General features: G+C 42.5%; 2 protein-coding genes across 9 annotated transcripts in view; one reads left to right on the top strand and one right to left on the bottom strand.

Moving 5' to 3' along the window:
- Positions 1 to 204: 204 nt before the first annotated feature.
- Positions 205 to 13,268, bottom strand: LOC124999453 (vesicular inhibitory amino acid transporter-like). Its single transcript, XM_047574370.1, has 8 exons — positions 12,619 to 13,268; positions 11,679 to 12,315; positions 5,587 to 5,723; positions 5,309 to 5,447; positions 4,400 to 4,602; positions 3,186 to 3,423; positions 2,743 to 2,905; positions 205 to 677 (listed from the first exon to the last, which is right to left on the bottom strand). Exons 1-8 carry the CDS (start codon positions 12,723 to 12,725, stop codon positions 358 to 360), a joined length of 1,944 nt encoding a protein of 647 aa, XP_047430326.1. The 5' UTR covers positions 12,726 to 13,268; the 3' UTR covers positions 205 to 357.
- A 1,393-nt stretch (positions 13,269 to 14,661) lies between these two features.
- lama2 (laminin, alpha 2) overlaps positions 14,662 to 27,382 on the top strand; it is a 213,214-nt gene continuing 200,493 nt past the window's right edge. For 6 of the 8 annotated variants that reach the window (XM_047573380.1, XM_047573379.1, XM_047573378.1 and 3 more), the window contains exon 1: positions 14,663 to 14,882. In XM_047573380.1, the coding sequence (XP_047429336.1) occupies positions 14,813 to 14,882 (70 nt within the window). In that variant the 5' untranslated portion in view covers positions 14,663 to 14,812. Of the gene's footprint in view, positions 14,883 to 27,382 lie in introns of all 8 variants that reach the window. The other 2 variants (XM_047573377.1, XM_047573381.1) reach the window with 2 other exon arrangements.

Raw genomic sequence — 27,382 nt, 5'->3', positions numbered from 1 at the left:
TGTAACAGGTCAAACGGAAATGGGGCCGTATTTACCTGCTGAAAAGACACATTCGCCATCTAGTGTGGAGGAGGAGGACATGTTCCCATCAGTTATTCGATTAACTCCGTTGCATGTAAACTGGGACAAGAACCACATTCAGAAAGTCGAACTTGGAGCATAGCTCTATTAAGCTGTGCATGTAAACGCACTGACTCTAACTGCAAGAAGTGAGAAATAATAGTTCTACAACATAGCTATTCTGTTTCTCAGTATTATATACAACAAACGATGTTTGTCAATTTTAGCATGTTAACTATGAAGTACACTAACATTGGCTTGCGGGTAAGTGAAGAGGTTGACCTTTTTCCATCCATCCTACAGCCCCTCCACCAGTCTTTTCACAGAACAAATCACCCCAGACACACTACAGATGAGCCCCAGAATCAGTATACCCACGTCTATCAGCCGCTCCTTCACAGCGAGACGCCCCCACCGCAGTCTGAGGTGAAACAGACACGGCAGTATGAGGGACACCGCCGCCCCGGTCACGCTGCCCGTCAGGCCCATCAACAGGGAGAACCTGGGCACCAGCAGGGCCAGCAGGAAGGACGTCACCAACAGGGCGCCGCGGACCACCAGGGCCGGACGAGACACGCCTCGGCCTCCGCGTTTGGCGCGAGATGAGACGGCGGCATCTGGAGAGAGGTCGGAGAAGGGAGGTTGAAAAGCTAAACAGTGCTCGTCGCGTTGGCAGTTTGTGTTGAACACGCGAGCGGTGTTTGTTTATGGCTCGACCACTTCTGACTCATCGTTTTCCACCAGTCGCAGGGTTTCATCAGCTTCCAGGTTGGGATCGTGTTTATATCATGAGGTGATACAAGCAAAAAAAAAAATCATTGCCAAAGAAACTGTAGATCAAGACAACTTTAAAGGATGAGTCAGCTTTTTGTCCAAAGACATTACATCACTTTCCTAACCAGGTGACTTCATATTTGTTGACAGTCAACTAAGGAAAAGTTCAACAATGGTGACCGATGTGTGCATGGTCAAAATACGGGTCATTTTTGACCTAATTTCAAAGCTTTGTTTTCATATCTCTGCAAATGTTTTATTACAATAGATTTAGATAGTTACGGATCTCTACTAGCGTCCACAACATTATGACCACTGACGCTAGGAGTAAAAAAACATTGACCATTTTGGGTCAATTCAGTATTCTGCTGGGAAACTTTTGGACCTGGTGTTCATGTGAGTGTTATTAAGACATGTACCACTCACCTAGATCAGACCAGACCAGGCCCCCCCACCCCATAGCAATCACACTCTTCAATGGCAGCAAAATTCGCTAGATCCCAAACTGATTCAGTATCTTTGTGATGCATTGGAACAAGCCTGATCCATCGAAGCCCCTCCCATTAACCCATAGTACTTAAAGCCTCCCATTAATAATATTGTAATGGGTCAGAACTGTTTTAGAGGCCCGGGGAAACCGACACAATATCAGGAAGGTGGTTATAATGTTAGGCCTTTAGTCACTTTCTTTCTGGGAACTGTGCTTTCAGTTGTTCCAGGACCTCAAAGTGAGACACCAGCTAACAACACAGCTGTGATTACTGGGCTAAAACTTTTGATGGAAAGCCAAGCTGGTGCTCATCCCCTGTTCCATAAAGGCCTTCTTTCAGACCGCAAACTTTCCCACCTGGACACTGTCTATAACAGACGGCTTTACTGCCTGTGACCTCTGATCCAATCGAGTTTTTTGCTCAAGGGTAACTCGACATCATGAGGAAGTAAAAGTGTAATTGCTTCACTTTCTTCCAGTCATTTTTATGGACCAGCATCCGGAGGGTTTGAAACCTCCAATATGAAGTTTGCTGCTTCTCAGTAGGAATAAAAGTCTAAAATAAAGTGAGTGATCTACATGCTACATTATATTTTTCTTATAATATTCAGTATAGACCGTATGTGGAGGGAAAATTGAAACCTTGTTGCTAGGAGTAAGATGCAATTCAAGAAGTTCTTGACCTTGAAATCGTGGTTTAAATGATTGTGTCTTCATTGTTTGCCAGAACCTTGAGATGTCCCAGCACTGTATATGTGTTTTTGTTCCAGCGAAAAAAAGTTCTGCTTCGATGCAATAATCCAACTCATCTGTGGCGCATAAAATGTAAATTGATAAATTACATATAAGTCCTTGACATTTCTCAGAAAGCTGGATTTCTAACACCGAAGTTGATATGTTTTCCAACAAGTAGGGATGGTTTTCCAGGGGTGAAGCAATGGAGTATGTTAGAGAAATGAGTGGTTACAAATGTAACTTTGGTTCTATGAAGTCAGTATTTCTGGTGTTAGAGAAGAAACGTTAGAAAAAAGTATTCAGTGCCCCAGAACAGGGATTAAATGCTAAAAATGAAGGTTTTGAAGGTGAGGACAAACACAAATTAACAATACTGTGGCTTTTTCCTTGTTGCAGAGTGATGACACTAAAGAGAAGAGTGAGGGACTGTAGGCAAACTTGTGACGTTACTCAGTACGTTTGCATGGATGTGAAAAAAAACTAATTATTGCCTTAATCCGACTATAGCTGGACAACTTAAATGCATGTAAACGTGACTTTGAGGGATCCGGAAGGTTTGAAACCTTCAATACGAGCTTTGCTGCAGTAGAAATAAAAGTCTAAAATAAAGTGTGTGTGATCTACATGCTAGTGACAGTAACTCAGTGGTTTGGATGTATAATCACGTCTTCAATCGGTTTCACCTCTGAGCACGCAGGTTTGTAATATTTCAGCAGCAGAGTAGAATGGCAGAGGGTAGGAGAGCAGGGCTTTGGCCAGCAGACACAGGTTGACCAGAGGTCGAAGGTCAGAGGGAAGGTTGTCAGTGATGACCTCTCTGGTCTCTGTCCCCCAGGTCAACACCGCCTAATGGAGGAAGGAAACAATCGATCCCACGAGTCAATCAGTCTTTTCCATCACTTTGATTGAAGCTTACTATTGTCAGACAGATGCCAAATATAGACTCTTAATTTGTGTTTCTGTTTTAAAACGTTGCAACATTTTTAACTATTAAACTGTGACACAGTAAAAATGAACATTTATTGATAATATATCACAAATATCTGTGCATTTGTGAAGTACTTCTAGTTGGAAATTGTGTATTGAATTATGCCTCAGTCTTTATTTTCTACTAGTTGTCACTAACCAGTAAGGAAAACATGGTTTTCATGATGCAGGCAGCTCCGTGAGTCCAGCCCAGCATGGCATTAAACTGCCCCCTGTCCTCCATACTGCCCTCAAGAGGAGGCAGGAAGATCTGCGAGGTGTAGGAGAAGATGATGACGCCCACTGAGACGAGGAAGTCCTCTGGGTCCAAGGACGGAGACAGGGAGGACCAAGACCAACTGGTGGCACGACTCAAACAGTAAACCATCACCAATAGGCTGACGGCGGGAAGTAAAGCATTAGAAATAAGTTTTTAATGTGTTTAGGGACAGAAGACATTTGATTTTCATGCATATAACAAACAGAAACAGGGAAATGGGGAAAAAAAACACCTAAGGGCAGAAGAAAACAATCAAATGTAGATGATAATAAGCTGGGTTACACATCAGAATTAAATTTAATTCATAAAATGCGCCCAAAGAAAACCACTGCTGGATGTTTCTGGATTGATTTAGAAAAAATGGCTTAATTATTCTTATTTTTTTATATATGTATTATTCTTTTTTAGTATTTTTTAATATTTTTTGTTGAACATAAACAGTTATCCCTCAAAGCTAAAAATCAAGGCTTTCTTCACTGATGCAAGGTTGATGTTTTGCAGCTGCATAATTTTTTTGGAGGGCAGTGATGTTACGTTTTTCTAAGTAATAGAATCATAGTATTAGAATAATTGAATCTACTCAATCATACTAACAATATTGGCACAAATGGAAAATAAACTCAATTAAATATAACCCGAGACATAAAAAAGCAGCTGCGATGGCCGACCGTAGCAATAAATGGTCCAACATGCTGTTATTTTTTGGTGCGTCTCTGGCACAAAAGGGGAAAAAAAAAAAAATTTAGTGAATGCAACACATGGTTACATGCTTTTATGAGGTGTTTTAACCTCTGCCTCTAAGAGTGCATTAATCCAACAGCGCAGGCAAAAGTGCAGGAAAGACCCAAACCATTTTCTCTCGGTGAGGGTCTTGAATTACCAGAGGCTGAACCAGGAGGTAACGTGTATCTACACGGGATTTAATAGTCCAAAAAGAGATCAGACAGCTGTAAGAAGTCAAACCCTGAGTTTCTTATACCGTGGAAGACACCTGCCTTTGATCAAATGACCAGTAACGGGCGGCAGGTGAAAGCGGAAACCTTAACCTGGTGTTTTTTTTAATTTTATTAATGTTATAATTACTGCTCTGTCACCTGATCAGTATGTGAGCCAGAGAGCAGAGCAGGCTGAGAGTGGAGACTGGTCTGAGATCAGTCAGCAGGAGGCAGGGCAGGAGGAAAACCAGGGACACCAGCGAACACGCCGACCTGGGAACGGCCACGGCCGACAGACTGTCAGACAGCAGGCTGGTGGAGACGAGCAGGTACAGCGTGCAGGTCATCAGCAGCTCAATCACCTGAAACATAGCACAACGGTGAGGTTTTACTTCATACATGTACAGTAAGACATTTCTTTTTATCAGTTTATCTGCACTGTCAATGCACACGTTCCTTTTTTTTTTCTTTACCACAGTTAACGTTAATTCAAACTAAATTGTATTGGAATTTCACTGTTTTTCCAATGCATTTAATGTTTGTTCTAACTCAAAACATGCTCCAGAGCGACAGTACGCGAACAATCTGAAAGGAAACCTCTAAAAGTTTGTTCCATCTGTTTTAAGATTCGTTTTATAGATTTTTTATTAAAATAAAATGCATTGGTTTGAACAATAGGCCGTGTAAAGATAGATGGCAGAACTCCTTCTGCTCAGAAGTGAAGCCAAAGCAAGTAGAGCTCCCCCTGGTGACTGGCTGCAGTATAGGTCATAAGCTCCATCCCCACATGTCAGTGGAGGCCCAACTAAAACACTAAAATAGACTCAAATTTCATCTTTTTCAAGGATGCCTTCTGTCATCTTAGGTATTTAATATAACGGTGATGGTTGTTCCATGGCAATATTAGAGTTGTAAAAAAAATAAACTCTCACTCTCAGACCGTACTGCACAGACTCTGTCTCCAAACTTGCGCTGCCTGCCCGGGAAAATAGCATCAGTTTGGCCAAAACAAGTAAGCAGGGATACGTTGTCCATATTTATGTGGTTAAAACTTATCGGGCGTATTACCTGAGCTACATTAACCATCCATCCTCCAACCCCCGACCAGTTGGGCCACAGCCCTTTGCAGCAGGCCTCGATGATGTCCTGGTAGCTGTGTCGAACTCTGACCTTTGTCCTCGGACCTGACACCGAGCCAGAGCCTTCACTGAAATAAGTATAAAAAAAAATAAATAAATGAATAATTAAATAAAACTTCAAACTATGATGCAAAGTGTTACGGCAGCTTTATGTTTTATGTGATAAAAGTCATGTGAATGATAAACTGAAGATAAGAGAAACCTTACCTTTGGTCCTCCTCGTACAAACAATCCACCAGGGTCCTCCCCGTGTGGTTGCACACCCAGGCCGAGAGAACCAGCAGTACGAGACCCGCGTAGCCCGAGCGGACCAGAGCGAAGGGCAGTCCCAGCACGAAGATACCCTTAGGGAGGGAGGGAGGGGGGGATGAGAGAGGAGAAGAGCGGGAGAAGGTGTGTGAAGATAGCGAGAAAAGGAAGAAGAAAGTCAAACGCCCCCTCATGTGGCATCCTGCTAGCTGAAAGCACAGATAGTACTTTTTGATTTTGCGTGTCATTTCATTCTGTTTCTCAGTTTGCTCCCTGTCTCCTGACAAACTTTTATCCCACTTTTGATCCTATCTGCATTTTCTTCACACTTTTTTTTCCCTCCCCCGTTTCAACGTGTGCAGCAAAACAGCGCTAATGTGCAAGTTTTAAAATCAGCACGAGAATTTGATAAAATTATAAGATGAAAATCGGGGAAAAATGAGAGAAATGCCGTTGTAAGGCATAAAAAAAGAATATCTCAGAATTGCGTAAATATATAGGGGAGAGTGAAACTTCTTTTGGGAACTCGGCGCCGCCACGTCTCTTCCACATATCTTGTTTAAAAAATAATCAGCGGAAATGATTAAGATGTAAAAACTCAAAAGCACTGAAGAATGAGGAGGTCTGTGGAGGAAAGGGATGAAAGAAGTGCCCGTGGCGTGATGATGATGATGGTGATGGTGATGATGATGATGATGAGGAGGAGGAGGCGGCAGCGAGAGGAGAGTTCTGGCGAGACGCCTGGAGAGTCTGAAGGATGCAGGAGACCAGCAGGAGCAGAAGGAGGAGGAGAGCCGAGCTTTGGCCCGACACCAAGGGAAAAAAAAAATAAAAAATGGAAGTGACTGCCAGGGAGATGGAGAGTAGAATGAGGAGAAAGTGAGAGAAAACAAAAAAAAATGGAGCGAAGGGAAGAGGAGGAGGACGCAAAGAGGGGAGGAGGTTGAGGGAAAGGTGCGGAGTCTGCGCTGGAGAGCACGAGGTTTTCGGATGATGGGAGATCAGAGGAGGCTACGAGGTGCTTTGATGGGGCTGCTGTGTTTCCGAATGTTGGAACACGGAGATATACGCAGACTCGCTGAGAGAGTCGTGGAAGCACATCACTCACGGGCGCACGCCGCCGATGCATAAACCCACGAGCGCACGTTCTCCCTCTTTCAAGTCGCTATTTGGTAACTGGTGTCTGTTAGGCTCGCGCTGATGGAGCTTTGATGTTCAAATGGAGCTGCTGGGGATGAAAGCGGTTTGAGAAAAATCTGACGCTCAAGTATCTGATTTCATCTCCCCCTTCTCTCTCTGTCTGTCTGTCTGTCTGTATTTCTGTCTGTATGTCTGTCTCGCTGCACTTCTCTTTCTCTCTGTGGTTCTGCCAGTTAACTCCTCATTGGTTACTCTGGGCACAACCCGCGGCGGCTCCCAATCACAAAGGGCCACAGCAAGGGAAGGAGAAATCCCTGAGTGGCTGCAAAGAGGATGGAGATCCTGCCACAATCTCACACACCCAAGACACCTGCGATATCTCCTTATTTAAGGCGCGTCGACCAAGTTCATATCTCACAGTCAACACTGGCCACCAAAGCAGCACGGCCATCTTTGACGGACACGAAATAAAGACCAATGCACGCTCTCCACACTCTCCACAATCCAAGATTTGAACCGCCGCTGCCCTTCGGGTCGTGTCCGATGTTTTATGCAGGCGCATGCCTTGTTCACAAAAGGAAAAAAAAAAAATGAAATGTCTCTCCGCACCTTGAGAGGATTAGGTGGAGCTCACACGAGCAGGAACAGACGGGTCTGACATTTAAATAACAGAAGTGCTGTTTTATTACACCATGACCAAAAAAAAAAAAGATTAAATCATGTCCCAAGTTGTTTTATTTATCTAAATTCAATATAAATGTGCAAGGTAAGTGTAATTTTTGCATGTTTGTATGTAAATAAAGTACATTCTGATTTAATGAGAAAAGATGAGGTGGGAGGGGGTGTGGTCTGGTCTAGATGGGTGCTACATGTCAAGTAACATCAACATCAAGTAGTGATGCTCGATACTACCGATTTCCTTTCTGATCTGATACCGAGTAAAATTCAGGCTGGTATCAGCAATACTGATCCGATACTGATACTAAATACATCAAGGTTCTATGTCTCTTTTATTTTGTGATCATGTTTCGTGTTTCCTGTTTTATTTTGTCAAGTTTCGTACTTTCCTGTCTGTCCTGCTTCCTTGTGTTTTTGTCACGTCTGTGTCCAGGTCATGTGTTGTGTTTCCTGTTTTATTTTGTTAAGTTCTGGATTTCCTGTCTGTGTTCCTCGTGTGTGTTGGCTGCTAAAAGGTTTCTCCTGGTTTGATTGCCCTCATGAGGTTCACCTGTGTCTTCTCATCCGTCTTGTGAGTGATTTTAATCTTTACGCCGCACACTTTCCAAACTAGCATTTAACATCCAGAATTAGCTGCTGACAGTTGGAAAAACACAAACAAACAAACAAAAAAAAACATCTGGTACAGTGAAAGTTTGACAGTGACATGACAAAATAAAACCAATTTTATGGTAAAAACTATGTTAGACAATAAATGATTCGTCTATTGGTGAGAAGATCAACAGAAATACGTGACTTGTTGTTTCAGTTCGCTTTAAGGCAAATATACCAAAGAGTCACAGTCAAGTAAATGAGAATTTGATGTATTCACAAGGGGCAGAGTTTAAATAATAAGAATAAAAATGGGGACATTCCTAATTACCCTGAAGTTGCCTTTTGGTGTGCAAATTAAAATCTACTTTTGATGTAGTTTTAAACTAAAAAGCAAGTCCTTAAAATCCTAAATCATAATCATCTATCTCGGCATCAAAAGCAGACGGTCCACGACTGCAATCTGCGATGAAGACACACAAACCCAAGCTGCCTCATTAACAATCAGGCTGGAAATCAAACCGTGAGTTTCATAATATTCCCACGCCGAGAGCCTTCAGAGCTGGGGAGGATTTTTTATTTATTTATTTTTTGCATTTTTGGCAGCAAATTGACTCTCTAATAAAAACTTCATCAAGCTGGCAGACAAGTCATTTATATTGGCATCAACAGGCCACCACAGGAAAATACATATTTTCTTTTTAGCCTTGATGGGAGATGAAACTGCTGTTCTTTTTTTTTTTTTTTTTATCAGCCAGGATGTGATCATTGCACGTCAGATTCAGTCTCTCTTCTTTTACTATCCGCCTCAGATTTTTGCGTCACCTGCTTAAAAAAAAAACCTGTACCCTAACAAAACAAAAGGCGGCTCCTCCGGTTAAGGTCACTGATTACAATAAAGTGCAGGTAACGAGCGACCTATAAATCACTAACCGGGCCCGGGAAAGCAGCTGGTACAGGAAAAAAAAAATAACAAAAAAAACACAAGCATGCAAGTGACTGTGGTGGTTTTGGGACCAAATTATATAGCTGGAAGCTGTTAGGGAAGTAAAAAGCCATAGATTTAAACAGGCAATTTGAATATATCACACTCTCCGTTTTCATTAGAGACAAAGTTTCTGTACTTTGCCTGGAAAAGTAATTTGGTCTCTGAGGAAAACTGAGAAACACTCTGGCACTCAGACAAACAGACTATAGCAGCAATAAAGCAAACGCTTGATTATATGCTAAATATGGAGTTTGTGTACCTTTTGTGATTAATATTCTGTGTGTGCGGCAATCTAATGTGAAAGAAACTGAGGCAGCAACATGTCTGCGCGCATCTCCCTTTTGTTGGCATGTAAATGTGTGTATGGATGCCGCATTGATGCCCTAATGTCATAATGTATTCTCCATGGACCCGGTGACACTGTTCAATTACGCCACAATGGAACAATGGATCAGCGAAAGAACACATTTACATGAGTGCGGCGGTTGAATACCGCCCAGCGTTTACAGCGTAATAAGCTATTAGCATTGCTGCCACGAGGACGTGCTGTGACCGGGACATTTTTCAGTTCTTCGAAAATGATTTGATTCGCGCTTAATTTGATTATGAACACCGGAGAGAGGCTGCCAAAAAAATAAAATAAAATAAAATAAAATAAAAAACTGACAGCAAAACTGGCAGAGCATTGTTCGGTAATATGAAAATAAATAAATAAATGGAGCAAATTAAATAGCCCACCTTGTGCTTAATGTTTTTTTTAACACCCAAGCAGGTGGCTTGACATTTTGCATTTGTCTTTTGCGAGAGGGAGAATAGAGAGAATTGGACAAGTGAGAAAAGAGGAGGATTGAGATGCTGAAACTGACCCGGAAAAAAAAAACAACATTTGCAATTAACATGAGGAGACAAACGCGGAGGCTTTCTTAAAAGGACATTTTTTTTTTCTAGTATTAAAAACAAGTGGCTCATTAGCAGCACTTCACAAATGGATCTGCGGTGTAATTCTCAAACACCTTATTGTGATGATACAACGTGTACATGGTTAAACGGTTAAATTGATTTGCTAAAGGTTAAAATGCTTTGTGTCTCATTTCTGTGTGTTGCTCATTAAACAGGGATCCTCCTCTTGACCTCACATGACTGTAGAAACCACAAACTGTGTGTGTGTGTGTGTATATATATATATATATATATATATATATATATATATATATATATATATATATATATGGATATATATATATATATATATATATATATATACACACATGGATGGATAAACTGTAGGTGGTCCTGGGATTCCTGAAGCTCAGTTTGCGTGGCACCAACCGCCGCCATCTTGGCAACGCCTTCGTTAGATTGACTTCCCGCTAATTCAAAGATGGGCAAAGAGATGGATTTTGACTTGCAATGGCGCTCAAAGTGGCCGCATCCTTAATTATTTATAACTTTAACCACTGGTGCAAAGTAAATGAGCGCTGTTTAAAAAACATTGCGCCTGTATAATTCTTGTGAATCGTGAAATAACCAGCCTGCCTTTGGTGTACCAGCCAATGAGAATTTTGGACATTTTGGCAAAGAGGTCTGTGGACGTTGACTCACCAGAGCTGTATATTAGAGAGAGTCTGGCCAACTCCAATCATGGGCGCCATGTTTGCTACATCAGAGGAAAGATGCTACACTGTAACCCTATGATGCGGATGTGCTATGTTGAAATAAACCACTTATTTTCACCTTCAACGGGCAACAATATGTAAAAGGTCCTCACTTAAATATCACAGCGTCTACTTACCTTAAATACCGTAAATGAGCCTGTAAAATGCTTTGTAGCTCAATCACCTCATCAGTCACAGAGCTGTGTTTACCTCCTCCTCAGTCTTCTGTGTTCATCCATCGCCGATAAACTTTTGAAATTACTCAGAAAAATTATAAATACTCAGAAATAGTGATAATTAAACTAGCCTTATTGCTAAGTATTATCATTATAGCATTAGCATGCTAGCCATAATAACTTAGTCGTAACTGAGGCTAGCTAGCATAAGGCTAGCATAAGACTTGGTTAACTTCAAACTTAATTCAATTGTTAAGTGGTGTTGGGCATTTTTGAGATCAAGGTTCACATTAATGATGGTGTGACTTTATTTTTCCCATATAGAAGCTTAACAAACAAACAAAGAGAGACATTGATATCCTTCGTGTTTTCCTGATCCGGCGCTGGAGCCGCAGGCTGATCACTGAAACATATTTTAACTTTTATTCTCAATTATTGCCACTTTTCTATGGATGAATATTGGTTAGATGTATCTAACATGGCGCCCATGAAACACGTGACCAGCTCAGAACCAATCAGCATAGCAGGATGGCTGAGATGGTCCATTCCCTAGTTGGCCAGACTCTCTGTAATAAACAGCTCTGGTGACTCACGTTTGCAGACAGCCTCAAGTGGCCATGAGAGGAACTGCAGTTTTTTGACACTTGAACTTTGGGATGATTTTTGAAAACGTGCATTCCTCAGCATGGAGAACTACAGTATAGTTTGGCAGTGATATCAGAGTTAAAATAAGCCACACTGTGCAAAACCACTCTAATGGAAGTTACTTTTCTTCTTTTCTTATACAAAGAAAACAGTTCTGACCATGTACATGTATTGTACCTGTATAGCATTTGTGACGTTCCAGCCTGCCTCCCAGGCCGTGATGGTTGGAGGGGGATTCACACCTGGGGTGCCGCTGTCCGGGCTCTGCACTGGAGCAGCCAAACCGATGCTTTCCTTCTCATTTTCACGGCAGTCACAAAGCTGGGAAGTCCCCTCCGCCGTTTCTTCCCCCTCTTTTTTCTCCTCTCCATCCTCAGGAGAGCTCCACTTGAGCCCACCCGCACAAAGAAACCTGGACACTCCGCGAGACCTCTTGTTCTCCTCCGCGTCCTCTCCCTTGCTTCCCACCTGGTCGGTCAGCATCTGGGAAAATCTTCTTTCTTTGTCACATCTTCTCGTGTTTTTGAGCGAGGAGGAGTCTGGAGGAGAGACGGCCGAAGTCACGGTGACGTTCTCGGCTCCGGAGGAGATTACTCTGGTTTCTTTAAAAGCCGGACGTACGGTGCTAGTGAATCCCTTTCCTCTGTTCTCCCTCGTGGTGGGATGATCTTGACCAGATGATGTCCTGTTTCTCCTGGCCTCGTCGTCTTCTCTGGTGATTGGCCCAGGAGTTGGCCTGGTGTCCTCGCTGTAGGTTCGGTTCAGCTCATCGCTGTGGGTCAGAATCAGCATTTCTTCCTCTTCTTGGAAAAACCTGTTGAACAAAAACAAAACTTCAACTCAGCATTTTTTTGTGCATTCAAACAGTTAAATAAAGCTTTTCAGATTTTTAATCATTGCTAACAATGATGGCAACAATATTGATACCAAATTGGGATAATGAAGAGGAATAATTAAGTGCAACCTGTTTGAGTTAATCTCTGTGCGTGTTCAGCCACTGCAGCAGCTGCTCTCGCAAACTGTTGCAACAACCCGGTGTTTAACTTAGAGAGATCAGATTTTCATATAGAACTTTGACTTGTAATTCAGACTGAACGTTTCTCATGGTGCGACTCACCTCGTCGTCCAGTCCAGGTGTAGCCGAGACACGGCCCAGCCCCACACGGACCCAGCGGCGGCGCCGCAGGGCTGAGCGGAGCCTCGAGCCCCGCGCAGAGAGCTCATCTTCAGCCTCGCCGTCAACGGAATCAGCCTCTCTGTCTCTGGAGGGTCTTGGTGTCTGGTAGAAACTTGGCTGCCGCCGGACGCGCAAACACAAACTCACCAAAAAATTCACACAAGCAAAACCGTTGGCCCCGCCAAGTAACTCCTCAAATACTCAGCCGCACAAAAGCACATCTGCATAAGTGAGCGCGTGCAGGTGTTTGAGTGACAGGTTGTTGAGCTGTAACATTATAATATGCCGGTGCTCTCAGCGGTGAAGGAGTAAACAGATATAATGGCCCACTCTGTCGGTGAGTACACTCAGGGATGTAGTGGCACAAAAAACTCAGGCAAAACATTATATACGTTTACGACAAAAAAAGCGATATATAAATCTGCATTACATCAGAGCTGCTCCATTTAAAATAAATAAAGTAATGGAAATACACTAGCCATCTTGTGCACTAATTAATAATATAATTAATTTATTTTCTCTAATAAGAACAATATTACATTTATAAATAGAATTTTTTTTTACTCACTGTATCTGCAATAAAAGCAAAAATTCACAGTAATTACGTGACTGCTGTAGTTGGCTAATGATGTGAGGGCCTCCGAGCGTATTGCTATTTTTGCAGAAGCAACGCTCGTCTTAACAGTGCGTTGGCTTTAGTTGTTTGGAGTATGTGTTGTTCAAATAAGATTAAACAGCTGAGGATTCAAGAATAGTCTTTAATCCGTTTTTAAACAGCAAGATGATCAGCCATAACATCATGACCTAGCGGCGAGAAGGTCATTGATAAAGAGCAACGCAGTTTGGTTTTCTCGTAGCCACAGACTAGTCAGGGCGTCCGTGCTGACCCCCGTCCACTGGTGAAACCCTCACATTTTGTTCCATATAAGACTCAAGAATCATGTTGATACATGTTAATACATATTACCAGGCTTCCTTTTCATTTTGCACTGTTGATTTTGTTGGCGTGTTGGTATCTTGCATATGTTCATGTACAAGCTACTGGACAATTGAATTTGCGGATGAATAAAGTATTATTCTATTCTATTCTATTCTATTCTATTCTATTCTATTCTATTCTATGCTATGTATTGTCATTGTGTGTGTACATTTTGGGTGGCAGCAAATGTAAAAAAAATAAATAAAAAATATAGCTGTATCAAATGGCATGAAGATGCAAGGAACACTGCCACTGCCATTGATATTTTGCAGTAGAAGAACACTCCATCCAAATGGGATCATTCATTTCACTAGTTGGTGGTTTTAAAGTTGTAGCTGATCTGTGTGTGCGTGTTATACACACAGTATAACAACAGAAACTGCCAGTGGCCATCATGACAGAATCTTGTATGTTGTTAGTCTAAACTTCTTCCAGAAGGATACGGTACGCTGGTTGGGTTCTGGTTTTCCACCGGTCTGAAGCTGTTTCCTGAGTTTTAACGACAGCGTGTCCACAACTCACAAAGCCACCATGTTGTTTTCATTTGTTTCACGTCTTCATTTGTTTTCACGTCTGTCTGGTTCCTGTGGCTTTGCTTTTCTTATCAACGGCCGTGTTTTGCCCCAGACTGTGGTTAGTAGTCCGGGGCAGCAGGAGGAGCCATAGAACAGTAGAGTAAGTTACGGGGTGGACTCAGCTGGACCAAAACCTCTGATGCTCAACTGGTTTCAAGTTTTTTTTTTGTTAGTTTCCCCTCCTTTTTGTTGTTTTGTCCACGTGGTAGCCAAGATACAACATTGGTGTGCCATCTTTTATCCCTACCTCATTGCTGAGAGTATGTTTTTGATTATTTTTATACTTTAAACTTGTTGGATCTATCTATCTATCTATCTATCTATCTATCTATCTATCTATCTATCTATCTATCTATCTATCTATCTATCTATCTATCTATCTATCTATCTATCTTCAAACAAGAAACAGGGAGAGGCGGAGGAGGAGAGAAGAGAGGAAGAGGAGGAGTGGACATAGTTTGGACCAACTTCTGTGTCACTTTTCTGACACTCAACCCAGCACCGAGCCGCGCGAGAGGACCGCACGGACTCCTGCACAGCGCGCGCGCGAGGCACCACATCAGAGACCCGGCCGGACGAAATGAAGCGCCTCGTGCTTCTCGCGCTCGCGGCCGCGTTGCTATGGCAGTGCTGCCACGGCCAGCAGAGAGGTAAGACATCACGGGTTCCTGACAGATAATCCATAGGCCGATGCGCGACGCTGCCGGAGCCGTTTTACGCACGACGGCGGCGGCGACGACGACGACGACGATCCGGGCTCGGTTGTCCCCCCCAGTCAAGAACTTTAATGAGCTAATCAGTCAACGGCATGCTACAGCTTTGAGGTCTGTGATGTCTGTGGAGGTTCTCAGTCATCCAGGTCATGGTGTATCCAAAAAGTGATTTTTTAAAAAAGGCAACTTTCTAAGAATTGCTAAGGGACTGGTGGGAAGTTTTGATGTTTAAATAGGAAACTGTGGGTATCACCCATCAGAAACTTGACTTGTTTGTGTGAACTATCAGAAACTGGTGCAATTACTTGCCATTGATCTTTCTATTTAAACCTCAGACTTCCCACACTTCTGCACGTGACAAAGTTGTCGAAAACTCCACTTTTGTTGGAGGGGATTCTCGAGAGGAGAGATGAAACCATGTAAAAACCACTCAAAATGTAATTATAGGAAACACACTTGAGTGACTGTTTGCAGGAGCACACTTGGAGAGAGATGCCTTCTATGGGGTGGGGGGTTTGGCCCCGCTCGGTCTCTTTTGTTTGTGATGTTTCCGATGCTCAGAGAAGAAGGGACATGGGAGACAGGGTGGTCATAACGTTATGCCTGAACTGGTGTATGAACATGCACATACTGAGTGGAGTGAAAAGGCCTGATGTGGTCACCTTAAATAGAAGAAACCTTTGAAAATCTATTTAACAGGACAGTGCATAATATTTAACAGCTGGATGCGGGTAAACATCAGATGATGTGTCAAGTTTCCTGAAAAATACAAGATGTTTGGAAAAAAGATGAATGAAGCAGGAGCCGACGTGGGCGGCCATGTTGGAAACCTTCAGGCGTCTGGGTCGTCTTCTGTCAAACGGATTCCACGTTGTCAGCGGACGTTTATCACTGCACCTTCTCGTCTGGACACATGTTTTCGTGGACTTGTGACGTGTCATCACTCGCTGCTCAAGTTCTAGGTCAAAGTTTGCATACGTCCCGCCGGATTTATCGGGGACGGGCGCATCGAGTGGGTGACTTGTTTGGACTTGGGGACATCCAGGTGTCCCAGAATACATTTCTCAGCAGGCACCAAGTACAGAGTCATTTAACTGAGCATCAGGCTGAACATAATTCTGTTAGAAACTCTAATATAGTATCTTAACTTGAGCAGTTGGTTTGAATCACTTCTAGTCTTTCAACATCAGTAGTTGCACTTTTATTTGCCGTGGGTGTCTGTTTGAAACGTTTTTTCTCACCACCCCGTCTAATAGCGATGAATGTAATTTCATTTATGGTCTTTGCAAAAAACTTACGTTTGAAAAGCAGCCGTAACAACGTGCAACGCATCTCAATGCCTCCGTTGGAAAATACCAAAGACTGCGCCGTGAATCGTTTTCATTTGTCCGTGGATTTATCCGGACTAACAGGATGCCGAGCCTGGAAAGACGTGATTCTTTCAAGCCTTTTCATCGCCGTGAGCACCGCAAACAGTATTTCATTAACCTCCAGTAGATGAGGGTTGAGGCCTTTTTTTTTTTTTTTTTTTTTTTGTGTGTGAACGGTATATCTCAAAGCCTGGGCAAAAAAAAAAAAAAAAAAAGCTTAAAAAAGCCATATAAGTAAGAATTCGATTTTTCTTTTTGTTTGTTAGAACTCCGGAACGAATCGCGCCGTGAACGGTGCTCCTTTTCGCTCGGTGTAAATGGGAGGCTGTGAAAGATTAATTTGTGTGCTGTGCGTTAGGGCCGTGACACAGTCAACAATGAGAAATGAGCAACAATGCCTCGAGCGGAGATGGAGATTGACGGCTGAGACAAAACCGATATAACGCGCCGCAACAATAAGAGTCAAAATATTCACGCGAGTTCCGACTCTCTGAGCTGTTAGGCAAATTGCGCCGTTTAAGCATCGCATGCTTTTCTTTTTTTTTTTTTTTTTTTTTTGGAAAACAAACGCTTTCAGTGCGTGAAGTCGATCAGCGAGCTCTTGCATCCAGTCTGTTCGCATGTGTGTGTGTGTGTGTGTGGTTGCATTGAAGATGAGATGAATCTATTGCTCGTCATGCTTTTTTTCCCCTCCCCGTTTATCCTCTTCAAAACATCTCCAGCTAGAGTTTAACCCAGGAGTGCTCTGGACCTCCTGCAGAGGGGAGACGAGGGAGGGGGGGGGGGTTGTGGCTGGCATCGGGATGTTAGTGTTTCTGCATACTGTGTGTGTGTGTGTGTGTGTGTGTGTGTGTGTGTGTGTGTGAGAGAGCGAGAGAGAAAGCGAGTGAGTAGAAAGAGGTGGTGGAGGCCATCTGCGTTGGGAGCCTCATTACCAGGCGTGTCAACCAGGCATGCTCTCTATCAGCGACGGAGCTCAGAGACACCAGGAGATAATCAGAAAGAGGAGGAGGAGGGGGAGGAGGGAGGAGGAGGGAGGAAGGATGGTGCGTTCAGGAGTTATTAGGCAGTGGAGGAGACGCCGGTGATACAGAGAAGGTGGATGAAACAGGACGATTCAAAGGAAATAAGAGATTGAAGCGCACATAGTCGACAGGAAATGAAAGATTTTGAAATTATTATTATTAAAACTAAACTTTTGGACCAGACCAGACCAGGGGCGGTTCTAGGGTCAGAGCTTTAGGGACTTTAGGGCAGGATGTTATTAATGGGGGGCTTTTGTGTCCTATGAGTTGGGAGGAGGAGGGACCTTTATGGATCGTCCCATAGATACTTGATCAGTTTGGGATCCGGTGAATTTGGAGGCCAGGTCAACATCTTAAGCTGTTCTTTATATTTGTGGCTGCTGTTGCCATCAAGGAGTGTCATCGCTTTGGGGTGGGGGTGCCAGGTCTGGTCTAGGTGGGTGCTACATGTCTAAGCAACACGAATGCCAGGTCCAAACGTTTCCCAACAGAACACTGAATTGTCACAAGATAATGTCAATGTTATTCACTTCTCAGTGGTTTTAATGTTCTGGCTGATCGTGTGTGTGTTCTTAGCCTATGAGTAGGAGATGAAAAAGTTGTGTCGGTGTGACGTTAGAAATGGGAACATTATACTTATTTTTTTGAGATATTAAAACAGTTCAGCGTAGAAATAATGATTTAAGTGGATTAACTGTTTACTGTTTCATCAGCAGATGAAAAGAAAAAGAAAAACAGTTTTAATTACTGAATAATTCTATAAAGGAGCAGATAACCTATTTATTTTTCCAGTCATGAACACAAACCTTTCAGCGGCTTTGATTAGATGACATGAAGCAGTGTTGTCTGTGATCTTCTCATTGGTTTGAAGATCAGAAAAACGCGATATTCTTGCATTTCTGTGCACCGATCAATATTTGAATCAGTGTTTGTTTCATATTGGTTACGTATCCATATTACTGAGTTAATGTTAAATTTAATACTCAAACCCACCACATTACGCTCGTGAGACCAGACAGTCAAGTTTAATCGGTGACAAATTAGGAAAGCTGCCTATATATTTACATATTTTGAGCACTTTCAATTATTTTGATCCTGCAAAACCTTGTTTTTCTGTCCTCCCATATAAATCTGTGTCAGTTTTCTGGTAATAACTGTGACTTTCTCTCAGAAGAGATTCGCTAAGATGCATGAGACCGCGGAGCCAAACCAAACAACTGCACTGACGAAAGATAACATCTTTTAAATGTCAAGAATATATGACTACGTCGCTAGGGAGAACTCGAAAAGTTTCCAGAAAAGTTGGAAATGTGTTTTTTTTTTTTTTTAACGTCACGTGTGTATAAATGTGAATGTTACCCGTCTGATTTGCATGAAAGGATGAGAGCTGAAGTCGCCCGAGACGCCGGTGTGGAATGAATCCAGACGTCTCGGAAACCAACTGAGAAATCAACATTTTTATTTAGCAAATCCATGTGACTTATTCATAATACGGCTGTCCTGCAGAAACCCCATACATGCAGAATGTCAAGAAAACGGATTAATTACGGAGGAAGCGTTTTCCCTTTCAGTGGGCCAATGCCATGAAATATATAATATATATATAAATAAATGAAAAAAATGTTAATTTGTAGGTAAAACATCTCTTCAGAGTGACTAGAGGTTTATAAGTTTATGGTAATGTGGGTTTAACCCAGCCGTGCCGATTGTCAGGTGATGTGAACTCACCAGAGGTATTGCAACGACTGCGATGTGAATCCAGCATGGGGGGTATGGGGCTGGGGGGCTTCTGCCCATCAGAGAAACCAAGATTTTTATGAGGTTAATTCATCCCAGTGTCATCATGCCTCTAAAATATGTTGATCTCACTCTGCCGTGTTAATATGGGAGCAGCCGAGCCTAGCAGAATGGATTTGACGGTATGCACCGGGGGGAAAAAGCTCTGATATTCTCTAAGCCTGCTACACAAATTTAGTGAATATAATCAATGTCTGATAGAAAATATGAGAAGGAAGGAGGGAGGGAAGGAAAGATGGTGGAAAAGGAATAAAAGAGAAGAGCATATATGAACGATGCCGACACGTTGTCTTTGTTAAAACACGTTGATGCGAGTGTAAAGCAAAGTGTAAGATGTGTATTTGTAAGTGATGTCATTCTTGCAGCACTTTATATTTTCATATTGCCGGTGCACTTATCCTTCAAATCTGTTTTCATTTTCTCCTCTCATTGCGTTATTTTTTTGATATGTTGATATGAAGATACGACAATCCAATCAACTATTACAACTACGTCCTTACAAGTGTCTTGTAGGTGTTTTTTTTGATGGCGACAAAGAACAAATTCTCACACTTGACGAGCTTTAAACGTTTTCAACGCCTACGTTTTGTTCCGATTGAGGTACTATGATAAAGAATGTCGCGGTGTTTAGAACTATAACTCTGATGGAGGCGAAGCAATCGAGACAAAGTTCTCCCAACGCTATATGCTCGGGGAAAAGAATCAGTTTGATCTAGTGTCTTGGCTACGTGAGGTAAACAATGTTTGATTGAATTTGAAGGCGCGCTGCTGCCGCCGCCAGACTCCACAGAAGGACAGGACACGCTCAAGGGGCATAGAATATAATCTACGCGTCCGACAGTTTCTCTTAACAATGACGAATTAGTTGAACCGCTTGTTTTTTTTTTTATAATTATAAGCAACAATTTAGGATGGTTGTACTGGTTTGTTGCTCCAGAAAAAGCAAGGCCACCATCCCTAACCAGTCTCAGCTAGGGATGGGCATTGATAAGATTTTATTGATACCGATGCCTTTATCAATTCTGCTTATCAATTCCCTTATCAGTTGCTCCTGTGAATTTTAGGTTTAGAAAAAGTAGGCATCCGTGGTTGATGGGTGGATATTATTTTTTTTAATCTCGTACGTAATCCGCGCGCTACTTTTGGTGCAGATAAGATGGCGCCATCCCTCAGGTGGCTCTGTTTACCTTTTTCTCCCACGACCAGCTTTCTTGGATGTTATTATTCTGGGGTCATACGCCAGCCCAGCGGTTGTGGAGCATGCGCACACACACTTTGTCTAGTTAAAGTCCGATTAAGGCGTATACATTACGGAGAAAATTAATTTTCAATCACATTATCTGTCTTAAGTGGAAAAGGAGAACTCCGACTATTATTGGCATTTATGTTCACTTAAGTTGTCCAGTTAGAGTCAGATTAGGGCAATTGTCCTTTTGTTTTTTTATGTGCATTAAACATACTGAATGATATTTACAAAGAGGCGCTAGGTAACGACAGTAAGCGACCATGTAAATTCCACCGTCGTATTGAGATTAAGCGTCTGTAGTGCGGCTGCTTCTGTGTTTTCTTAGTGGAAGCTCACTATCCCACACTTTGAAAACCCCTTTTATAAACAGCAGAAATTTTATTTTAGTTAGTCTAGTTTCTAAACACGAGATAAGAGCTGGGGTACATAAACAAACAGGGAAGTGGTCACTGGATCCTCACTAGCACTGCTCTGCTGAGACTTAGCGACAGCTGCACTCATTGACCGGAGATTGTCGAACTCATCGCGCCTTGTGTATTTAATGCCGTGCGTCCTCAACGAATCCTTCATCGTGTTGGTGGTGTTGCCGCCCTTGCTTGAAGTTAAGGTGCTGCGTAAATCGCATGTTGCGTTGTTAAAGTCCGTTTTGGTGAAGTGAAGCTACACTTTGGACCATTTCACTGTCTTCACCATTGTGTCTTCCTTATCGTCACGTGATGAAGACGTAAATTTTGGGCATGAACAGAATCGATAAGCATGAACGCCGATGATGTTGATGAATTGAACCAGTTGGATCCCCAGTCTCAGCTCTGTTTGGGAATACGATGTAATTCCTGTGTTCACACCATCCTCAAATAAACCGACCCAAACTAGGAACAAAGAATCATCATAGTTATTCTCTGATCGTTTTGTAGTTGTATGTCAAATGATCAGTGGACTATCTGCATCATCACTTTTCAGCAGTTCTGATGATTTGACATGAAGCAGTTTAGTCTCTCATTGGTTTGAAGCATCTGTTCACCAGTCGTGACTGATCAATATGTCATATGAATATGACTCATCTGTGTTTTTGTGGTTTGATTCTTCTGTTGCTTCAGTATTGGCTTCAGAGCCATGTTTACTTTCTAACTTTCCATAGACTGATTTATTCATTCATTCATTTCCTGTAACCATTTGTCCTTTGGAGGGTTGTGGGGGCACTGGAGCCTGACCCAGCTGTCATTGGGCGAGAAGTGGGGAACCTGTAGAGAACCCACGTTATGCTGTGAGGCATCAGTGCTAATCTAGACTGATTTAATTATTCATCAGGTTTAATGGGATAATACATAGTTACATTTAATACAAATGCCATTCCATTATCGTCGTAAGCCCAGTTATGTCAAGTGTAATCACTATTAAATGAGCAAAACCGCGTCTGTTTTATTATATTTCATACGTTGTTGTTATCAGTAGTAGTAGCTCAACTCTAAACCTCCTCCTGATGTCTGTGTTTGTGAAGAGAAGTGTTAAAAAGTCAAATCAATGTGATCCGTGCTTCAGCTCTACCGTACCTTGCAACGATAAACGCATTGAGCTTTAAGTCTAAATGTGTAATGGCGAACATGTGTGTGATTCTTTGATTTCTTTCTTCCGTGGCTTTCACTATCTCTGTTATTGACAGCGAGGACACAACAAATAGAAATGCAGTGGAGCTTTTCTTTATTTGTCTCTTTGTTCATGCTCATTGATCATCAGGGGCTCCAACCGTGCTCCTATTTATTTCACGTTGTTGGCTTAATGTTTGCGGCCTATGAGAAGTCGTCGCGGTTTAAAAGTCGTCTTCGGGCTCGGGGTGGACCGGGAATTAATAAATGACATTGTGCCAAAGTCACAGATCACATGAGGGCCAACAGGTGTTTGTCTACTTCAGAGAAATCCCCCTGAGCGCTAAATTTAGCCAGGTGCTAAGTTGGAACGTGGCTGCATCCTTCCTGTCAGTAAGGAAGAGGAGCGTTTGATTCCATGGACTTTGACATTTTAGACCTCAAAAGACGTAGAGAGGGTTTCAAACTACTGTCGACCCTCAAATTGAACACAAAACCTTAAGTTGTTTATTGGCAGATTGTGGCTCATTCACTTCAATGAGGTGTATCCAAACTTCTTTGTTTTTTGGATTTTTAGATTTTCATGTATTCGTAAATTCAGCATACAAGAAGCATGAACTTACAACAGATCTCTGGTCATGACTAACGTGTCAAGTGTTTGCACAAAATGCATCAAACCCAGAATTAACAGGAGCATACAACAATCTGTGCCAATATAAGAAATAAAGCACGCTTGACATTAACACATCAGATACATAGCAAAGGGAGAATATTTTAGTACTGACAAAATATGACCAGTCATGTTATTTCTGAAGGAGATAAGGCTAGAATGAATTCTACAAATGGAGACCACACAACCTTAAATTCCTATTGGGACCTGAATCCATTAAATTTCAGTTTTTCTAGAGAGGAATTAAGAAAAACACATCTTTTAACCGGCTTGAAAAGGAAAGAGGGTTGTCACATTTCCGATTATGTGGAGGATAAGTCTCCGAGCTTGAAGGGAGGCAAAAGCTGTAAAGTTGGTTTGGGGTTTGGTGAACGTTAATATCCTCACCTGGGACAATGACAGGGTTGGGCCTGATTGTCACTTGGCAAATTCCAGAGACGACTTTGAAGAGTCCAAAATGAATTCAGCTCCCAGGACGTATGTCCAGAGGTGGCTGGACTCGAATGTCGCCTTATACAAGAGAAATCTGTGTTAGGATGGAATTTATTTTTCTCTTGTGTAGTGCAAACAGCTTGAACTGAAAGAGCTTATGCTTAAAACAAAGAGAAGTAGTGTGAATACGCTGCAAACCCTCCTCCCACACCTCTGCAGAGAATGTGGTATTCAAATCCTGTTCCCAAGTTAGTTTAGTCCTGGTGTATCCAAACTTTTGACTGGCAGCGTGAAACAGAAGGAATTAGACTATTGGTGCATATTTCCTTTGTCACAAGTTTCTTTGTCACTTGTGTGTTGTCAATGTTATATAATTTGCTCTTGTTAATGGACGTGTGCCCTGACTGAGAAGCAACCGGCAGCTCAGAAGAGCCCAAAACTTGCAGTTCCTCAAATGACCACTTGAGGCTGATTCTGAAAGTGAGTCTATCCTCATGGATGAGCGTTAAAATGCTTTACTTTGAACCATAGGTCTTCAACCCCTAGGGGGTCCATGGAGGTGCTGCAGGGAGGATGCAAAATTTTTGGTTGGTTAGACATTCGATTTTTTTAATTTATTTTTTTTAACATATTTTAAAATTTTCCCCTACACATTTAAATTCCTTAAAATACACATTAACATGAATTCAAGATATTTCAGTAAATGATAATAGCGCATCCTTTCACATTAGATGAGACCTGTCAATCGCACCGTAGGCCCCGCCCCTATTGCTGCTGAGCCAATCATGAGGCCGCTCATTACACGCTGATTCTTTCGGGTTCCTCACAATTGGCCGAGATCCTCTTTAGTGCCCAGATGAAACATTAGCAGAAGAGAAGCTAACAGTGCAGTGCTCCTATAGTGGAACTGGTTCTTGTTCCTCTTGTCTTTGTAGCTTTTGTGAAATTTCTGGTGGAATATTTTAAGGCAATAGGCAAAAAAAAAAAAAAATTGATACGTTTACCTGTTTTAGAAGAAAGGCAAAGAACCGGCGGGAAAGTGGAACAAGTAGCGGCATTCTCCAAGGTATTAATTGGAGTTTCACCAACTGAGCCTGGGTAATTGATGCGGCCATGGTAACATGTGGCGGCGGTAATTATACCGATGTATAACAATTAATTTGAGAATAATTTATCTGTTTGGACGTACACAAATGCTACACTACTTATTAGGGAAGTGATGCGTAAACACGGTCATATTTCACGGGCCTCGTTTGCACTAATGCACGTGCGACGCCGCTCTCAAAATATTTGGCTGTGTTTGTTTTGCATTACTTGATTATTTGCATTTATCACTGTGTATCAGTTCGCTGCTGTGTGCTTATGCCACAGTAGCATGTTAATGTATGACTTCTGCTCTTCCCTGTGGGGCTGTCTCATTCCTACAAAACACATCTCCCACTGAACAAAACCTGGGCCTGGGCGTTTGTGTGTGTCTGTGTGTGTGTGTGTGTGTGTGTGTGTGCTCTGACTGTTTTGTTGTCAGAACAGCATTGATAATGCTGAGGAGAAAATCAATAGTTAATTCTACCAGGGACACAATAGCTGCCCTGCCCAGCTCCATTCTACGGCAGGCTTAGACACAGAAAGAAACAGGGCATGAGTTGATGAATTGCTAAGTGTATGTGTGTGTGCGCGTGTGAGTTCATGCACGGTGCAGATGTGTGTTCACACCAAGCTACAGCACCGGGAGTGTTTACTGGTTCGGATTTGCAGGAAAAACACATTAAAATTGTGAAAAACATTCCCTGACAAAACTTTTTTTTTTGAGCAAATCCCTGCACCGGGGCTGAATACATTCATAATCTACAAGTACATTTGCATCAATAATAGCGTCAATTTCCTTGAGAAGCTTCAAAATAAAACACAAGTGTTTTGTGAAGTCGCGTCAAGTGAACTCACCGACGGGTGCGTTTCGGTGCTTCGTTGCAGAAATAACAACCAGAATTACTCATCTTCACTCTGAAGCACCAGTCCAGTGGAGTTTGATGCTTTCATTCCTTAAACCTTTTTAGTTTTTTTTTTTTTTTCCTTTCCCCGACACATCTGCTGCTGGTGCTGTGTGGGTAAATTGCTCTCTGCTACCATTTTTACTTCTAGCTCACCAGGTAGCGTACTTTGAAGGGGAGAATATAGGTTACATCATAGGTCTTCAACAGGGGATCCGTGTACCCTAAGGGGTCAGCGGAGGCACTGCAAGGGGGGGTCGCAAAATATTTGGTTGATTATACATTTTGTTATTTTTTTTTTTTTGTTTCACACATCTTTCAATACACATTATACAACAAGTAGTTCTGACCACGTAATCTGATTGGTCAATAAGACATTTAGAACGTGCTCAAATCAGCATTACAGCACGGCTGACTCATCACTAGAAATACTGCTCCGCCAAGTCTGTGGCAACATTGCATCCATCTCCATGGCAACACGGTAACTCTCAGAGCTGGAACAGGAAACGGCTGAAAAATACGCCACAAAACGGGAAGAACACTCGCAAAAAAACTTTAAAGTTTGAGAGCAAAATGTCCATCAACATGAATATATGTTTAATTTACGCTTTTTTCAAATCAAATGGAGACGAGTTGCAAGTGCCACCAACGCATTTATGATTTTCATCCATGGTTGCTCTGACGATTGTGTAGCTTGCTCCATGAAATGTTCAAAGAAGTATAGACTTAAAATATGAAAAAAATGACGTCTTCAGATGATCTTGTTTTGTCCAGTGACATATATTTAACATTAAAAGGACAGGATTAAACAGTCACTTCAGCGTTCAATAATAATAATTAACCGAATAGTTTCCAATTAGCCTAACCGTGGCTAATCATTTTACGAGAGTCATCTTGATTCTATCAGGCTTAATCCTCTCCACATTGCATCAATCTCCACCCAGATGGCAGCGTTGAACTCATTAAAACCTCCACCGTTGTTTTTTTCCGAGCGAACGGAACGATTCTCGGCCTCTTAACATTCCGCCAATTAAGCTAACATTTTAAAACATTCATGCCCGCGATGGACGCGAGGCCGGTATGGAGCGACGGGCAGGTCCCGCACTTACGTCCGCCGCGGGATCTGACGCCGTGAACCCGCGGCCGAGACGCGGCGCGCCTGACATGCGGATGCTCCGCTGCGGCGCCGGGAGGCCGCCGACTCCTGCGCACGTAAAAAAAAACGCGCACGTCCGCAGCTGCACAGGGCTCTGCAGCGACCTCCGTTTCTTTCTCCGTCTTCCTATGTCATTCTCTCATCTCTCTCTTCCCTCCCCTTGCTCTCTCTGATCTTTCTGGGTGCTTATATTTTCCCAAGGAGCTTCCTGTGGTAACACATGGTGTCAATAATGAGGCCCCTGCGCACACACACACACACACACACATTTTCCCCTCCTCCGCTACTCATAATCCTTCATCCCCTCCTGTCTGCTTCTAACCCCTCTTTCTTTTTTCCTCCTCTCACTCCTCAGCCGCCTCCTTTGCGCTTCTTTTCTTCTTCTTCTTCTCCTCGTTTTACTCCACCTTGTTCTCGGCGCGTTCTTGTTTTCGTTGCTTCATCCCTTCTCATCTCTTTCGTCATTGTTGCAAACATTAATCAAACGGACGCCGAGATGGAATGAATTCCTCCTGTTAAAGGTCGAATGGCAGTAATTGTATAATTGTGATTTTTTGATCTGTGTTGCTTTATTTCATATTTGGTGTCTAATCTTCTAAAAGACTTTGTTTCTCTTGTCTTGTGCCTTTGCCCCTCTCCTCTGTGCCCCCTCGTACATTTTACCCCCTCGCCACCTCCTCCTCCTCCTCCTCCTCCTCCTCCTCTCTGCCGTCTCCCTTTCATCCTGTGTAGGAGTACCGCTGACAACCTCTGCAGCCACAGCTGAGCTCCACGTCTGGCCTCGGTTTGTTTGTCTTGCTACTCCTTCACCGTCGGTTTCTGGGGGTCTTATTGTTTTGTTCCAGCTCAAATCACTTGAGTTCAAAACCTCTGTTTATCCACAGCGAGCACACTGTGAGCGAGCTGTCTTTTACTGGAGAAATCTGTCTGACACAGGCAGTTCAAAGACAGCCATAAAGCAAGACAGACGCCCCCCAGCTTTATTTAGGATTTTTATAGCGTGTTGGATTTGGTTTGTGTAAGCCTTTTTATTTATTTATTTTATTTTTTTTTTTCTCTCGAGTTAAACTTTGAGAACTAGTGCTCAGTTTGTTGATTTCTGGTTTGGGGTTTTCCTTGAAGCTGTCGATAAATTTTTATCTAGGTCATGTAGCTGCGGCTTTGGGCTGC

This window comes from Mugil cephalus, chromosome 21, assembly GCF_022458985.1.
Source record: "Mugil cephalus isolate CIBA_MC_2020 chromosome 21, CIBA_Mcephalus_1.1, whole genome shotgun sequence".
Lineage (NCBI taxonomy): Eukaryota > Metazoa > Chordata > Actinopteri > Mugiliformes > Mugilidae > Mugil > Mugil cephalus.
Note: the sequence above shows the minus strand (reverse complement) of the source record. Positions and strands in the feature narration are given on the sequence as shown.